Genomic DNA, 15,061 nt, shown 5'->3' on the forward strand with positions numbered 1-15,061 from the left:
AATAGAACAGAAAATAACACACTACAACAACTAAATGTAGTCTAATTTAAATATATTCTTATTTTTATTTATATGGGGTTTTTTTTAGGCTACATGCAAGCACATAGTTCATCGTGCCAGTTTAGCAGCAGAACATCCTGTCTCCATGGGTACGTGACATGTTAGTTTCATGACTGCTTACATAACAGTGCTGCATCTATCCCTATAGGTACACACACACACTCACACACAGCATCCATAGGCGATGCAGTCTGCAGTCCTTCACAGATCAATGCGCAGTGGAGGCCTGCTTATAAAACATTAGCCTGCAAAGAACATGGAGTCCAACAGGACCCTGCCACATGCAGAGTGACCAGACTACCAATTACATTAGTAGTGAGTTGTTGTGACCATTGTCTAGCTAGTGTCCGGTCTCTGCCCTAACCCTGACCCACATGAAGGATGTCTGTGTAACAAGCTACATTTCCCTGATATTTCATTGCATGCACGTGACCAACTGCAGTCTGTGCAATGGAGGGAATGTGACAAAATGCTTCATCATGCCATATCTACGTTGTGATGCTGCCAGACTCTCTTTCATTCTCCCTTGTCCCTCATCAGTCTGTGTCTTTTTCTCTTATAAATACTATCTTTCATCACCGACCCAGCCCTCGGTCCTGTGTTATACATAAGAAGTGTGAATAAGACGCAAAACAGACCAGTGTTTCATCCCCCTAATGACCGACAGCCGCTGGGAGACCGTGACCGGTCCCTCGTTCCGAATGGATCCTAGCAGCAAAGGATGACATGACGTCACGTCGCCAGGACGACCAGGCTCCCCGAGGCACGTGTCTTGTATAAAAGCGGAAGGCGGCACCGTGAACTGCGCACACAGACTGAAGAAGCATCGGCCGAGAGGTAAGCTGCCAGACAGATTTACCCTTCAGCTGACAGAGGCCTTTGTAACAGCTATTTTATTTTGTCCAAATTATGCAAAGTCGAGACGTTAAAATCGTTTTACACGTCTCAGCTTCACCACAGTTTCAAATGCTAGCTTAACTGTTGGTGCACAAATGTCGGCCTCTCGTTCATCAACTGGGTTAACTAGCTAACATAATGCCCTTTTAAATGACAGTTCTTGGTCTTTACGTCTAAATTCATCGCATATTTTCATGTGAATGACGGTACTAGACGACTTGCGGAAGCGAGTGGCCAGCCTGTGTCCTGTCGGCTGAACTCCGTTCATCAGCTTTATTTTAATCAGCCACGTATCCGTGTAACGTGGCGCACATGCAGCAGGAGCAGGCGAGTGGATGGGAGAGTTTAACAGCTCAGAGCTTTTATAGGATGTTTAAATAGCTCTCTCGCAGGATGCACGCGTTAATGATACTGGGAGAGGAAAGCGAGGATGGGAGGGGATGCGGCCATGGCCCTGCGGACTGAGGAGAGGCTGGTCGTTGTGTAATGCTCTCTGCTCGCGTCGGTTCGTTGCATCATTTAGCTTAGTCGAAAAAATCCACTACAGCTGCAAACACCCCGAAACACTAAAAAATGATAAAGCTGTAACGAAAATCTGCATATATTAATCATGGCCCGCTCATAATGTATTTCATTCATCTGAAGCTAAATTATTCCTGAGCGGGTAACGTGACATTGGGAGCTCCCATTGCTGCATCTTTGCGGAAGTGGATTAGTCTCCATGTTATGTAACCCAATCCAGAAAAGTATACTACATATATATTACCGCGCGTATCACAAGAGAATACTGAGGAGGGCATGTATTGATATATGTTGAAATGAGAATGATTCATCTATAAATCCTGACTGTAATTCTGCCTTTGCCAGTGTACTGAGCTGTAACGGGGCCGGTGAGGCGGGGTGAATGAGTGTACTTGAGCGGAGGTGAAGCTACGTGCCTCCTCTGGTCCTCATGATGAAGTCTGTCGTCGTTGCGCAATTAGATTTCACAGATGAATCGTACTCTTGCAATGACGAGAAACAGAGGACACAGTGATGCAGGAACCGAAACGGGACAAATGAACAAACTGGGTTTTTATTTCATGGTTATAAAAGATAAATAAGTCGTGCTGAAAACCCTCCTGTGATGCTTGTGAAGGGCAGAGAGGTAGTGAGTGTGGTGTCGCATGATTCTGCCGCAGTTTGACTCGACAGACCTGTTGAAGCGGTTTACAAAGAGGCCTGCGTTTTTTAAAGCAGCAATACCACACGGATATATATAGTTTTTTTAAACTACTTAACCAGCCGCACAGTGTATAGGTGCAAAAAGGCTTTAATTAGAAAACTGAATAGCAGAACCAGTCAGATTAAGTAGGTGAAACTAACAAAAGAATGGCGGAAAAATGAAGATTTTCTTGCAAAAATACTTATTCAAAGCCACACAGCCCTGTTATGGAACAATTTGGGAAAGCTTATATCTCTTATTAATCGTTTTAGTATGTAATATAATTTCTAATATTAATAGTAATAACACAAGACATAGTACTGTGGTATTAATTGCAGTCATCACTATTATCTAGCAGCTACTTTGATTCATCTCATGTAGGTGTGGTACATGCAGCTGCAGCCATGTCTGGCCTAGTCTCCCTGTTGAAGGTCATCTCTCCTGCTGAGGAAGGTCACTGCAGGCCCAGAGGTGCTGTAGCGATGCTGACCTGCCGCTAATCCTTATTCTCAAAACTCCTTGACAGTTTGAAAATGGTTATTCAGACTTTACTTGCGGATGGGGAGCCACACCACTTAGCTCAGGCCCTGGATGACTGAAGGTGACAACTAACAGGCCCAGTGCTGCTTGCAAGGGAGATGCTAAGTGTCGTAGCCAAAGCTCAATGGCAAACCTAAGGCACAATGATCATAGTTTTGGAATAAGATTAGCATCCATCAGCAGATAATGATTTTGCAGTTTTTTTAATTTGTATGATTTATGATTATATCCCCCCTCTAGATTAATTTCTCCAACAGAGTTTTGAAGCACCTATATAACCTTCTTTCACGTCAATATATTAAAGATGATAGTGATTGTGACAAGATCTAAAAATAAAATTAGTTTACTAGTTTCATCCATGTATTAGCAGTGCCTGAATAATACACTTATACGTCATGACAGGCTAGTATTGACCAAAGATGTGCCTGTTCTGAATGACTCTATATTATTACTTTTTATTAGACATGAGGAAATCTATTGCATATGCAGCACAGAATTAATTTGTTTGTCATGAAGCTCATAGGAGGTGTTACAAGTCATGTAAATGTCAGTGACTTTGTTACCAGCATGTTGCCCCCTTTGCTGAGCAAGGAGTTAACTTGTAGCCAATGAGATAAGCTGGAGCATACTAGCAACACACAGGTTTTTCCAGCCTAACAAGGACTCCAACCATGTTATTAGGGAGTTATGGATAATAACATAATAACAAGATACTTGTGGTGAATGTAAGTGACAAGCCATGGGATCTCTGTGACACTGTTCATAAGGGTGGACTCGATTCCCAGGCCTATTTTTCAGATATCAGATTAATATCTGCGTGCAACTCGTGTTGGTTGTAGAGAATCTCCCTCTTCCCTCGAGACGCTGGGTTCAAAATCAACACAAATTAGTTTAGCTCATCCTGCATTACATGAGCAATCACTGCTAAATTTGCAGTTTTGTTGTGAGACTAATTTACATGCAGCCTTGAGTCATGCGTTTGTCTTGAGTTGGTTATGACTTGTTTTTTCTAGGTTAACACAAGTTTTCCACTCAAAGGTAATGCGTTTTTTTCTATACCGAGGTTAGTATGAGTGTCTCTCTTGATATTGCTCTGCAGTTGACTTAACAACCAGCCATCTTGTCCAGGATGTGTGTAAGAGAGAAGGAACTCTGCAGTGACTCAGCACTCTGCACCTAACCGTCGCCAGTTTGAGGAAATAGACCCTTCAGTATGGGAGCACATACACAGCTGGGACGTTAAGAGGTCCCTACTTCTATAAAAAAGCAGTTTTGCTTGGTTATTTTTATACAGTATATTGTAATTATTCAAAAGTTTGTCTAGTAGGCAGGATACAAGAAAGTAGCAAACACAGCATTAAACTGTACTACTGTTGAGAGAAGGAGAAGGCCAATGACGGGCTCTGAGCCTTAGGAAGGTTATCTGTCATCTGCCTGCTGATTCAAGCTCATACAGTAGGGCTATAGGCAGTGTGTGTGTGGTCGAGCGTTACCTCTTCCAAGTAGTCAAATGTCTCTCCTATTGAATCCTCTGTAGTTTGATACAGCACACCTTTTACTAATTCATGGTGGCTGGTGTGTGTGCGTACATGTTTACTATTATATAATTATACTACACTATACTACTACTTACACTACTTACACTATACTAAGTGCAACACTTTTGTATGCTGTGTTGAACTGCAATAATAAGTGACTACATTTATAAAACCACCTTCTTTGTCTAGATGTCTAATAGAAACGGTGACCTTGTTATTTGTCTGTCCCTGTCAGCAGGAGACCATGCCTGCTGAGTAGGACACAGGCTGTGGGGTTGTGTCTGCATGTGTCTGACAGGTGATGTGATAGTATTGGGCATTTAACTGACTAGTTTACAACATCAAAGTGACATTGTCTCGGTGATAAGACTATAAAAGGCCAGGATACTGCTAAAGAAAAGATGAGCAGAAGGAAAGTTCCTCAAGTTGCAGACAACACAGAAAGTTTGACACTTTACTAGTACCTGCGTGTGAGGTTGTGTAATGGGCATTTTTTTGTTCAGTCTCTAATGTATTTGATTTACTGGAATCACAGAGAGGCGGGCAAGAAGAGAAAACGTTACCTAATTGGATGGTCTGCCTGGCCTCTAGCCAATCAACGCACTGCAGTGGAAAAACACTGGGGAGAGAAGGGTGTGACAGAGGGTTAAGAAGCTGGAGGAAGGTTTGAATAGACAAGAGACACTGAAAGAAGGGCAGCTGAAAGAGGAAAGCTGGGGGGGAGTGGCATAGTGGGCAGGAGTAAGGGCTGAGTCATTGAGTTCAGTCCCTCATTGACGAATTTCCAGTGAATACACAAACCGAAGCGAGTGTAAAAGCTTAAGTCTGAATCAAGTTTCTCCTTACATGAATATAGGTTGTAGCTCTACTCTTAAACTTATCAGCTTCAGAAAACAGCCACTGTATACCAAATAATTAACCGAGACTACTGTCAAAAATTAACAGTAGTCTTATCTGTGCTCCTCAAAACTCAGGTCCATATAAGGGTTCGAGAGTTCACATGCTGTCCAAATGCTCTTCTAAGAGTGTTGACACATGACAGAGGAAAGAAGAATGAGTGTTTGTCTGGTGAAGTGTTGGTGCTTGACATCAGAGGAGGTGCTGGCAGAAGTGAAATGCTGTGCCATCTCCTCTCACTCACTCTTTTTGTCTCCAATTAGATTTTATCACCTGATGCAGAAGCCTGTTGTTTTTGTCCTTTTCTGGTCGACTGGTTATGAGTCATCTTTCCCCCCAGTGGTCCACCCAGTCCACATGCATATGCACAGGCATCGTGACCCTGTCCTGCACCAAACCCACCAGATTAAAATGTGTCCGTGTGAGGAAAATGGGTCGAAGCTCAGAGGGAGGGTAGCGTTGTGCTCAATGAGGGGGACTGGGCAGACAAAGAGTGGTGAGGACAGACAAATGGGGCGCTGGAGGGAGGGTGTTGAATTTTAATGATTAGTTTGGGTGGCGGGGAAAAGGGGAGGCGAGGTATGGTACTCATGAAGCCAAAAAAGTGAGGGGGAGATGAGAGCCGGTGGACAACAAAAGAAAGTAAATACGCCTAACAGAAGACAAAAAAAAATTAGTACAGATGGACGAAGACACAGAAGTAGGTAGAGCAGACAAGCGAGTAGCTGGTGCACTTCCTCATTAATTAGGATTGAGCACATTAAAGCTTCTCTGACTGGCTGGTTCTTCCCTTTGTCCAACCAATCAGGAGAGGAGATGGTTGCTCCACCCTTGCCAACTGATTGACTTATAATCTCAGGCTGGTGATCATGGAGATGTGAGATTTATAGAGCAGGGACGTGAGACAAGTGAAGGTGAAGAGAGGAAGGTTGAACAGAGATGCATTTCCTATCTTACTCAAACTGCAGCAGTTCTCTCTCTGATTGGTCTCTGTCATGCTCTATGGCCAGCCAATCAGAAGAGGAGGTGGCTGCAATGCAGGAATCAGAATATGTATTTTGCTCACATCAGTGCAGGAAGTACAGATACATCAATTCAGATGCAGACACTACTGCTGAAGAGTGCTGACTTTGACCAAAATAATATTCACAGATGTAAGCTGAATGGGTTTTAGAAACAACCTTATTATTGGTTTTCAGATATTAGTAGAACTCTTCCTCTGTAAACTAGTGAAACTGCAGTTTAGTAAATTTGCAATGGGTAGTAAATGGTCAGAAAAATATCGACGGAAACTTGCTACACCTCACGTCTGGCTGTCTGCCTCTTCCTCCTACATTTTAATGAGTGTCAGCAGATTGCAGCCTGCAGTTAACAACATCTAACTTCTTTGCTCTGCTCTGCACAATACTACCTCTGTGTGCTGAGACATGTCTGTGTGAGGGCTGAATACCAGATCAGAGCTGATTGGGCTACAGAAGGGGCAGGACTGATGTGGGAGTAGCTGCTGGCTAAGGAAAAGTTGATTTTGCTTTTGGTTATACATGATGTAATCATGTTGTTTTAATGTTTTGATGTTTTCATATGTTGTCTTATCACATAATGTGCATATTGTATGCAAAACCTACATAAGAATATGTATCTAACACTTAATTTGGAAACAGAGCAATTGTCAATTATTATTATTCAATTTATTCATGAACCAAAGCTGATTTTTTCAAAGCTGATTTTTTCAAAGATTTATTTCTTAAAGCTTATATACATGTGATATTACAGACAATGACTTATGATCTTTTTCTGTATTACAAGATCTTTAAAATGGTAATCACCATGAGCAGCATGGGCATCAGAATTAACGAAGTGCTGCTTTTTTCATGGCAGTGTCCTTTAACCAAACTCCAACAATTATGCACAGGCTTGCACATTTCAATTTTATCAGATTTTTAAATTGTAATTGTTGGTCTTTTATTCTAGGTCACTGGCTGCCCAGTGTAACCCCTCCCTCTTCTCCCATTGATTGGCCAAAAGTGCCACACTGTTGCTAGGCAACAATAATGGACATGTAGAGAGGGAGTGTCAACAACTCACAACAACTGACACACACACATACGCCTGCCTTAGAGGCTATTAAAACACATTTTCACTCCTATTTTTATTGTTTTAACTGAAGCAGCTGATTAAAAATTATTTTCCATGCACAGCAAAGTATTTAATTTAGTAAATTCTCCACATTTAGTGCAACATTGCTGGGTTTGAGTCCCACCAGATCTCTCTTATGTGGCTCAACCATTCTTTTTCCACTGCTGTCCCATTTTCAATCTGCTTTAGTTAATCAGAAAAGCCAAGCGGTGTCATTTGTCAGTAGAGCAGCCATTTTATGTTGGAAAACCAGGGCAAGTGCTCTGTTTAGAGGAAATGAAAAAAGACCAAAAGCCAGCGAGTGAGACAAATTGTTAAAAAGTGCACAGGCGACAGAGGGAAGGAGAGTTCAAAAGAGAGGAAAGAGTTGTGAATGCACAATGGGTAATGGTGAGAACCAAGTATAAAGGAGAGGAAAGACATGGAAATGTGAGAGTATCATTGTTATACTGTGTGTGTGCACCCTCTTTCTCTCCTTTGGCGACCTTGTGTCATAGATACAAACAGCAGAACACAAAATGGCTGCTCTACTTGAAGAAAGGTACCACAAATTAGCAAACAAGAAGAAAAAATCATTCAAATAAGAACACATTACAAATGACCATGTAAGAAATCTGACGGTTGATTTCCACTTGCATCAATGTGGTTACAGTTTCAGTGAGACAGAACATCAATTTGTGCTCAATGCCAAGTGAATGAATCCAGATTAAAATAGATCCAAGATGATCTACTATTGTTCATCCTCGAGAGAGTGTTGGAGAGTAAGAAGAGATAATTTACCCTAATCTGGCTGCTCCTTTAGTCTATTTAAAGTGCTCCCACAATGCATTTCACCAGATTGACAGCCTGCCCTGCATGCCCCCACTGAGACATACACACACTCATGCAGAAGCACACACACACACACACACAACAGATTAGGAGATTACAGTAGTCTAAAATGACAACCAACCAGTTTCAAGGACAATCCCCATTGCCCTCGCTTAGTCTACCTGTGCTTGTCACCACACACGTTAGCTACTGGTCAGGCTAGCACCTGGTCAATGTAGACAGAAATCTATAACAAATGAGTCCATAAATTAATTCAGGATTTAAATTTTAGATTCTGAAACATCTCTTTAACCATAATCTTAATTATAAAATGTTCAGACAGAGCTGACTTTTAATCCTAAATTAACATATCAGCCACCTATTCCACAAACTAAATCTTAAATGCAGTTTCACCAAAAAGACAAGTCACATGACTTGGTTTAGATTTGTGAAACTAAATATGATAGTGTGCATCCTTCCCAGCATAGACAGAAAGACAGAAAATGGGAAGAAGAGGTGGAGGTGGCAAAGACGATGCAATTGGTAGAAAAGAAGTGGGAGGAGAGGACAGAGGAGGTGTGGAGGGGAAAAACGGGAAGTTGAGTGTACAATATGAAGAGGAGAGGAGGAGGCCACATAGTTGAGTCAAGGCCAGGCTTTCTCTCTGTTTAGTCGGCAGACAAGTCTCTGTTTGTTGCATACCTACCACTTTCTCCCTCCCTTCTTTTCCCATTGTTTTCTAAACATGTCCTTGCTTGCATAATGTTACACGTCCCTGCTCCTGCAGCAGACACATGCTATTTTACGGCATGTATTTCTATGTCACTCACAACAAACAGAAACACACCCTTGCACAGCTGCTGTTAACTTTAACCCAGCTCATCTTGGTATACTAACTATCTGAGCACACTGTCGTACTGTACCACGTTGGTGTTGTTTCACTCTTCAGTGCTAATGCGTCACAGCACCTGTTTACTTTGCTGTGAAGCTACTGCTACCAGTGTCCTCCATGTTATTTTACATAACAGCAGAGACCACAAAACAATGAGAACATTCAGTAGATGTTAAAATGGTTTCCATAAATTTTTTCAAATGCGTACTTTCTCACAAGGAGCTACATGAAAGCAGAGGCTCTCCTGCGAGCATGAGGAGAGGGCAGATGGTAACAGTGGGACAGTCAGTGTATATGTAACATGGTGACGAAGAGCTTTTTTTAGTGGTTTTTGTAGCCTGAAAAACACAGGGTTCACACTAAAATGACTGGACATGGTCACATTTAAACAACACACATACTACTACTACTGTATAATGCCAACAACTTAACTAACCTGATTAAAGCCACCTGCTGCCAGGGCAACAGTTTGTCTTTGTCCAAGCACCCTAGTGTACTTATGGTTCCTGCTGTTGAGCCTACCATGGTACATTATGTTTAAATTCAATGGCAAAGAAGAGAGTGCATTTTCTGGCTCATTGTTATACTGCAGTGATTTCTGACATTGTTAAGAAAAGAGGCATTTTTTTTTCTTATTCTAACGCTATTGGTTTCTCTGTTTTTCCTTTTTTTTTCACCAGGTAACTCCCCCAAACAGCAGCAACCATGTCAGATCTCTGTGTTGGAATCAATGGGTGAGTTTGAAACACACACACATTTTATGAATAGGATGGTTCTGACTGATTTAAGGATAATTAGGATATGATGTCAGTGTAGCATATTTTTTGGCCATATTTTTGGTCGTTAGTAATTTTTCATGAAGAGGGATGGCCATAGCAAAGTGTCCAGCTTCCATTACTGTAATAAGAGCTTACCAGCAGTGGAGCTGCAGGCGTATATGAGTGGAAGAAGTCATGATTTTGTGATATTTCTGCTGTTGTGGATTAATGAGCATGTTTTCTCTATGGTAATAAACCACTGGAAGTTTTGTTGGAGGCTGTAATGACATGATGTTTAAGTCTGAGGCTTTGTTAGAAGATTCATGTGAGGTCCCAGGAGTGGTTTGACATCCTGTGGAAGTTTCCCACCATTTTCCCAAAACAACTATTATTAATCTCTCTCTCTCTCTCTTTCTCTCTCTCCACTCACAGCTTCGGTCGTATTGGCCGTCTGGTCTTGAGGGCTTGCCTTCAGAAAGGCATCAAGGTTGTGGCCATCAACGATCCCTTCATTGACTTGAAGTACATGGTGAGAAAACTTGAATGTGCATACTTACTTACAAATAATTAACAATTAATTTTAATTTTAGTGGAGCACCTATTGCATGAGAACATCATAATTACTCACTAAAAAAATGAATAGAAAACATTCATTTGGTGTGCATTGTTGAAAAAGGCTTGTCTACAGAATAACAAGCAAAAAACTAGAACTGACACAGTTCATACATTTTTTCAATACCTCAACTTGACATGATTTTTGAAGATATTTAGTGAGTAATTATTGTACATTCAGTCATAATTCTTTAGTCACATGTCAAGTGCTATTGTAAAAAACACTACCAGTGACTCCCAGAATTGTATAGATTTTTTAGGCGTTTGTGTGTGATAGTGCTTAATGTATGAAATAGGAAAATATTGTAGTCGAGTAGTCTTATTGTTGTGATGAAGCAACCAGAACCACCTGCTCTGTCAAACCTCTGCCTTTATAACCCCATTATTTCATCTTATCTACTAGGTCTACATGTTCAAGTATGACTCCACCCACGGCCGTTACCATGGTGAGGTCAGTGAAGAAGATGGCAAGCTCAAGGTTGACGGCAACGCCATCGCTGTCTACCAGTGGTAAGTGGTGACGACATTCAGTGGTTAGTTGCTGAACAGATATCAGAGGTGTTGATGTTAACTGGTGGCAACAAGCTTAAGTGAGGCTTAAAAGAGAACAGCTGTTTACTAAAGTGCCACCTCTGTTCAATTTTTCATTTTATCAGAGAGGTCTCTGATATAAAAGCAGACAGCTAAGTGTTCACTTGGAATCATGCCATACTTTACTTTTGATTAAAGTTGAGGTAGTATGTGAGTTCCAGGCAATGGAATGAGGCTGTCTGCTTGCCTGGGGCCTCAACCTTAAAGCTACCCATCCACTCCATTGTACTCACTGTTATTTTAGTCCATTGAGTAATATGCCTCATCCCTGCAAAAGGCAGCACCACCACAGAGAAGGGTTAGGGCGTGATTACATTGCTGTTCTTCTTTGAGCACTGAGTGTTAATTTGTCAGATTTCCGCAATTGAGTCTGTTTTTACCACATGTATTTTTTGGTAAGGTTATTAACCTTTACATTTCAACGCGTTAATTAATAAAATATCTTCTGTTCTTCAGTAGTATGACATTATCCAAAGAGGCTCTGCACACTGATTTAGAAAGCACAGGATTCACTATTCAGACAAGATTACCCCTGACCCCCTCCTGCTATATGTAACTTGCTCTATATCTCTGTTTGTTTTTGTTGTTTCTACTTTTGTTGTATTTTGGTGTTACTTGTCTTTGTCCCACATATTTAACATTAATAAACAGTAGTGATAATCCATTTCATCGTTGACTGACTCTGTTCTTTGACTGTTCTTTCTCTGACTGTAGCATGAAGCCAGCAGAGATCCCCTGGGGCGATGCTGGAGCCAAGTACGTTGTCGAGTCCACTGGAGTCTTCCTCAGTGTGGATAAGGCCAACGTATGTACACACATGCACACATACAGAAACAGATACACAGACTGCCAGGTGGTTTGGTTACTAACCTGTGCTCTCTTTCTCTCTGGGCCACTTACAGGCTCACATCCAGGGTGGAGCAAAGCGTGTGGTTGTGTCCGCCCCCTCACCCGACGCTCCAATGTTTGTCATGGGAGTTAATGAGGAGAAATACGACCCGGCCACCATGACCATCGTCAGGTAACATACCTTTGGTCTTGGGCATTTTGTGCTTTACATTTTTAATTCTTACAAACTTGTTCTTAGATGTAGGCAGAGCAATCCCATTATGTACTTACTGTATGTATGTGAGGAGAACTGAATCTAGTAGAGTCTGGTAGTTAATGAGCTTGTCTGTATTTCTGTTGATAGCAATGCCTCCTGCACCACCAACTGCCTGGCTCCCCTGGCCAAAGTCATCCATGATAACTTTGGCATTGAGGAGGCTCTCATGGTAAGTCGCAGTCAATCTGAACACAAGCGTCGGTTTGACTGCAGTAAGCAGTATTGAAAGGGCTTTTTCACAGATGGCTTAGTATTTTTAGCTTCACATGCTAATGTATTGATGTTTTCTGTAATGTGATCCCCCTGTCTGCAGACTACAGTCCATGCATACACAGCCACCCAGAAGACAGTGGATGGACCCAGTGCCAAGGCCTGGCGTGATGGCCGCGGTGCCCACCAGAACATCATTCCAGCCTCCACTGGTGCTGCCAAGGCAGTCGGCAAAGTTATCCCCGAGCTCAATGGGTGAGGAGAAACACATTTGTTATTGGGCTGATGATCACAGGCACCCTTTGTGGCTTAAGAAATAACAAAAAACTTAAGGTAACACAGATCTAACATGTCTCTCTTTTGTCCATCTTCTCTTTATAGTAAGCTGACAGGCATGGCCTTCAGGGTGCCAGTTGCTGATGTGTCAGTGGTGGACCTGACATGCCGTCTGTCCAAGCCTGCATCTTACGCTGAGATTAAGGAAGCCTGCAAGAAGGCCGCACATGGGCCCATGAAGGGAGTGCTGGGTTACACCGAGGACTCTGTAAGTTATTTTACATATTTATGACAATCAAAATTGTGGGTCAGGCTGTGCAGAGCAGTCATCAATTTCATAGCAATGACGACAAAGATTTCGAAGAAAACACCAGTCTGGTTCAGTTTTATTAATACAAGAAAGTTGATTTACATGATTTTAAAAAAGACCGATTGATTTAACCCGATTAATCACTTAATTTAAATGAAGGGTTTTATTACCTCTGTGACTGTAAGTATGGTTGAGTTTGCATTTTGCATTTGCCTGGCTATAATATAGTATTTCTGACTTGGAGTGTGGTTTGTGTTCTGCAGGTGGTGTCCTCTGACTTCATCGGTGACACCCACTCCTCAATCTTTGATGCTGGCGCTGGCATCTCCCTCAACGACAACTTTGTCAAGCTCATTTCCTGGTTAGTTTATCAAATGTCTTCATCCGTCCGACATGTAAATTAGAGAGTTAGTGTTGATCTAAAGAGGAAACTAAATTAGTAAATTATTAATTTTTTTCTCTCTCTCTCTCTCTCTCTCTCTCTCTCTCTATCTCTATCTCTATCTCTCTCCGCAGGTATGATAATGAGTTCGGCTACAGCCACCGTGTCGCTGACCTTCTGCTGTACATGCACTCCAAGGACTAAACACTTCCTGTCCAAAAAGGAAGTCAGGAAAGGGACCACCCCAACCATTCTCCCACCCCCCTCCCTTCTCTTTTACACACAGGCCCCACTCATAGCCAAGTCATAGCATCACAGCCCTTAGCTCTACTACAGTATACGTAGGCAGCAGCAACAGTGTGTTCGAGTGTTCTGAGTTTATCTGTTTTTTTCCTTTAATGACAAGACGATCGGTCAGTGACAGTATTTGTGTCCGTGTGCCCCCTCTCCACCTCCCACTGCCACTTTAGATGTGTCGTTATGACTCAGTACTATGGTAACTACTGTATCCATCTCCCTGTTGGTGTGTTTAAAGGCTTAATCATCAGTGGAAAGAGGAAGTTGAGAGGCAGAACTACTGTATCTCCGCTTAAGAGTAAAGAGACAAAGAAATAAAACTCGAAAAACCTTAAACTGTGAAGTTGTCCTGTGTCGTTATTGTCATGATCTGTTCACTGTGTCCTGAGCCTTGAAGGTGACAACATTTAGAAAAAGGTCATGAGACAAAACAAAAATGTAACTGGACCCATCAATGAATAATATTGCTCGTTAAAAAATGAACACAAGAAATATAAATCTTTATGCTTTGACCTTTTTAGTTGATAAAATACAGAAACTTTTTTTACTGTATGTATTTTTCACCATTTTTTAATTCTTATTTTCAAATTTTTGGTGTTGGCACACATTTAATCATTTATATCATCCCTTTTTTCCACACACACCATTTTCCTCACTAACTCAATAAAAACTATTTTTCTGTTCACAGATTTCACATTATCTTGTGTCTAGGTGTACTATGTCAGGGTAGAAGAATTATTGTGAAGAAATGGAGACCACTAATCTGTCGCTATGTTAGCAGAAATGTTATATCATCCATATAAAGGCTGGAGAAATAGTAATGTACGGACCAAATATGTGCATTAAATAATAAAAAGGGGGGAATCCTATAATAAGACACATACCATATAACTGCGTGCTCCCTGTTTTAACTTCCTGTCTTCGTCTCTACTGTCTCCAGTCGAATAAAGAAGACGAATGATAATAACTACATATGTAAAGAACATATGCTTAAGGACACAGAAAATGTGTCTCCTCTCAGAAGGCGAGGGAAAGTGACTCCCATTTCCCTTCAGTCAGTGTGGTAGGAGACATTGTGGGGAAAGGACAGAGCTGCTACAGGAAGACTTCAGAGCCACCTGCTGTCTTATTTAGGTACTGCAGCAAGACTCAAACGCAGGCTGCTGCTTCCTAATATAGAAGAAATGTCTCCTTCCTGCTTGTCTCTGCCTCTGCCAAATTTCTCTCCTTTCAGGAACTGATATGAAAAGCTTTAACAACGTTTGTAATGATTTTGCTGCAGTGCCACCTACTGTTTCATCAAACATACTGCAATTAGAACAAGAAAAATCAAGGGTGTATGGATCCAAGTATGAACTGGTTTTAGACAGGATTGCATATACTATTAAAAACATTAAGTATTTAAAGTCATGTTCACAAAGATTTAAATCTAAAACATTTAATAGTGTTGAGATTTTGTCATGAGAGGACAGTGTGATTCCTTGTCTTTGCTCGTCATCATTCTGCAGACATCTTTATTTCAGACTGTTTTCAGCTCCCTGACTAA

At 41.5% G+C, this 15,061-nt stretch overlaps 1 protein-coding gene across 1 annotated transcript; it reads left to right on the forward strand.

Moving 5' to 3' along the window:
* The first annotated feature begins 852 nt into the window (after positions 1-852).
* On the forward strand, positions 853-13,851 carry gapdhs (glyceraldehyde-3-phosphate dehydrogenase, spermatogenic). Its single transcript, XM_073485060.1, has 11 exons — positions 853-897; positions 9,655-9,708; positions 10,165-10,261; positions 10,748-10,854; positions 11,650-11,740; positions 11,838-11,956; positions 12,128-12,209; positions 12,354-12,505; positions 12,632-12,794; positions 13,100-13,197; positions 13,353-13,851. Exons 2-11 carry the CDS (start codon positions 9,680-9,682, stop codon positions 13,420-13,422), a joined length of 1,008 nt encoding a protein of 335 aa, XP_073341161.1. The 5' UTR covers positions 853-897; positions 9,655-9,679; the 3' UTR covers positions 13,423-13,851.
* The last annotated feature ends 1,210 nt before the right edge of the window (positions 13,852-15,061 follow it).

The sequence above is a fragment of the Pagrus major genome, chromosome 17 (assembly GCF_040436345.1).
Source record: "Pagrus major chromosome 17, Pma_NU_1.0".
Taxonomy (NCBI): domain Eukaryota; kingdom Metazoa; phylum Chordata; class Actinopteri; order Spariformes; family Sparidae; genus Pagrus; species Pagrus major.

What these genes read in the sequence shown, in the direction of transcription:
- gapdhs (XM_073485060.1), top strand. Translation starts at nt 9,680, where the DNA reads ATGTCAGATCTCTGTGTTGGAATCAATGG. An exon ending in CTCTGTGTTGGAATCAATGG is followed by an intron (nt 9,709 to 10,164) that starts GTGAGTTTGAAA and finishes CTCCACTCACAG; the next exon opens with CTTCGGTCGTATTGGCCGTC. An exon ending in TTTGTCAAGCTCATTTCCTG is followed by an intron (nt 13,198 to 13,352) that starts GTTAGTTTATCA and finishes CTCTCTCCGCAG; the next exon opens with GTATGATAATGAGTTCGGCT.